Source organism: Macroventuria anomochaeta (assembly GCF_010093625.1).
Source record: "Macroventuria anomochaeta strain CBS 525.71 unplaced genomic scaffold BU25scaffold_6, whole genome shotgun sequence".
Lineage (NCBI taxonomy): Eukaryota > Fungi > Ascomycota > Dothideomycetes > Pleosporales > Didymellaceae > Macroventuria > Macroventuria anomochaeta.
This window is the reverse complement of record NW_022985367.1, coordinates 829904-831921: the sequence shown is the minus strand read 5'-3', so window position 1 is coordinate 831921 and position 2018 is coordinate 829904. Positions and strand designations below refer to the sequence as shown.

At 60.3% G+C, this 2018-nt stretch overlaps 2 protein-coding genes across 2 annotated transcripts; both read left to right on the top strand.

Moving 5' to 3' along the window:
* Window positions 1–546: 546 nt before the first annotated feature.
* BU25DRAFT_334567 (ankyrin) lies at window positions 547–789 on the top strand (the record flags this gene model as incomplete). Its single annotated transcript, XM_033702537.1, has 1 exon — window positions 547–789. A coding segment is annotated over one exon (243 nt), but the record flags the coding sequence as incomplete, so codon positions are not given.
* A 54-nt stretch (window positions 790–843) lies between these two features.
* Window positions 844–1149, top strand: BU25DRAFT_334809 (ankyrin; the record flags this gene model as incomplete). Its single annotated transcript, XM_033702553.1, has 1 exon — window positions 844–1149. A coding segment is annotated over one exon (306 nt), but the record flags the coding sequence as incomplete, so codon positions are not given.
* Between the last annotated feature and the right edge of the window lie 869 nt (window positions 1150–2018).

Below are 2018 nucleotides of genomic sequence, written 5' to 3'. Positions count from 1 at the left end.
GGCAACGCACTCCAGGCAGCTTCAGCTGGAGGTCACGAGCAGGTAGTCAAGACGCTGCTCGACAAAGACGCCGACGTCAACGCGCAAGGTGGAAAGTTTGGCAACGCACTCTACGCAGCTTCAGCTGGAGGCCACGAGCAGGTAGTCATGATGCTGCTTGATAAAGGCGCCGACATCAACGCGCAGGGCGGACGCCAAGGCAACGCACTCTACGCAGCTTCAGCAGGAGGTCACGAGCAGGTGGTCAAGACGCTGCTCGAGAAAGGCGCCGACGTCAACGCGCAGGGTGGAGACTACGGCAACGCACTCCAGACAGCTTCAGCTGGAGGCCACGAGCAAGTGGTCAAGACGCTGCTCGACAAAGACACCGACGTCAACGCGCAGGGTGGAGGCTACAACAATGCACTCTACGCAGCTTCAGTTGGAGGCCACGAGCAGGTGGTCAAGATGCTGCTCGACAAAGACGCCGACGTCAACGCGCAGGGGGGAGGCTACGGCAACGCACTCCAGGCAGCTTCAGCTGAAGGCCACGAGCAGGTAGTCATGATGCTGCTTGATAAAGACTCCGACGTCAACGCGCCGGGTGTACGCTATGGCAATGCACTCCAGACAGCTTCATACAGAGGTCACGAGCAAGTGGTCAAGACGCTGCTCGACAGAGACGCCGACGTCAACGCGCAGGGAGGAGACTACGGCAATGCACTCCAGGCAGCTTCAGCTGGATGCCACAAGCAGGTGGTCAAGACGCTGCTTGATAAAGGCGCCGACGTCAACGCGCAGGGTGGACGCTACGGCAACGCACTCCAGGCGGCTTCAGCTGGAGGCCACGAGCAAGTGGTCAAGATGCTGCTCGACAAAGACGCCGAGGTCAACGCGCAGGGTGGAAAGTTTGGCAACGCACTCCAGGCGGCTTCAGCTGGAGGCCACGAGCAGGTAGTCAAGATGCTGCTGGATAAAGGCGCCGACGTCAACGCGCAGGGTGGACGCTATGGCAATGCACTCCAGACAGCTTCATACAGAGGTCACGAGCAAGTGGTCAAGACGCTGCTCGACAAAGACGCCGACGTCAACGCGCAAGGTGGAAAGTTCGGCAACGCACTCTACGCAGCTTCAGCTGGAGGTCACGAGCAGGTGGTCAAGATGCTGCTCGACAAGGGCACCGACGTCAACGCGCTGGGTGGGTGCTACGGTAACCCACTCCAAACAGCTTCATACAGAGGTCACGAGCAAGTGGTCCAGACGCTGCTCGACAAAGGCGCCGACGTCAACGCGCAGGGTGGAGGCTACAACAATGCACTCTACGCAGCTTCAGTTGGAGGCCACGAGCAGGTGGTCAAGATGCTGCTTGATAAAGGCGCCGACGTCAACGCGCAGGGAGGACGCTACGGCAACGCTCTCCAGACAGCTTCATACAGAGGCCACGAGCAGGTAGTCAAGACGCTGCTTGACAAAGAAGCCGACGTCAACGCGCAGGGTGGACGCTACGGCAACGCACTCCAGGCAGCTTCAGCTGGATGCTACGAGCAGGTGGTCAAGCTGCTGCTCGACAAAGACGCCGACGTCAACGCACAGGGTGGAAAGTTTGGCAACGCACTCCAGGCGGCTTCAGCTGGAGGCCACGAGCAGGTGGTCAAGACGCTGCTCGACAAGGACGCCGACGTCAACGCGCAGGGTGGACGCCACGCCAACGCACTCTACGCAGCTTCAGCTGGAGGCCACGAGCAGGTAGTCAAGACGCTGCTCGACAAAGACGCCGACGTCAACGCGCAGGGTGGAAAATTTGGCAACGCACTCCAGGCGGCTTCAGCTGGATGCCACGAGCAGGTGGTCAAGATGCTGCTCGACAAAGACGCCGACGTCAACGCGCAGGGGGGAGACTACGGCAACGCTCTCCAGACAGCTTCATACAGAGGTCACGAGCAAGTGGTCCAGACGCTGCTCGACAAAGGCGCCGATGTCAACGCGCAGGGAGGAGACTACGGCAATGCACTCCAGGCAGCTTCAGCTGGATGCCACGA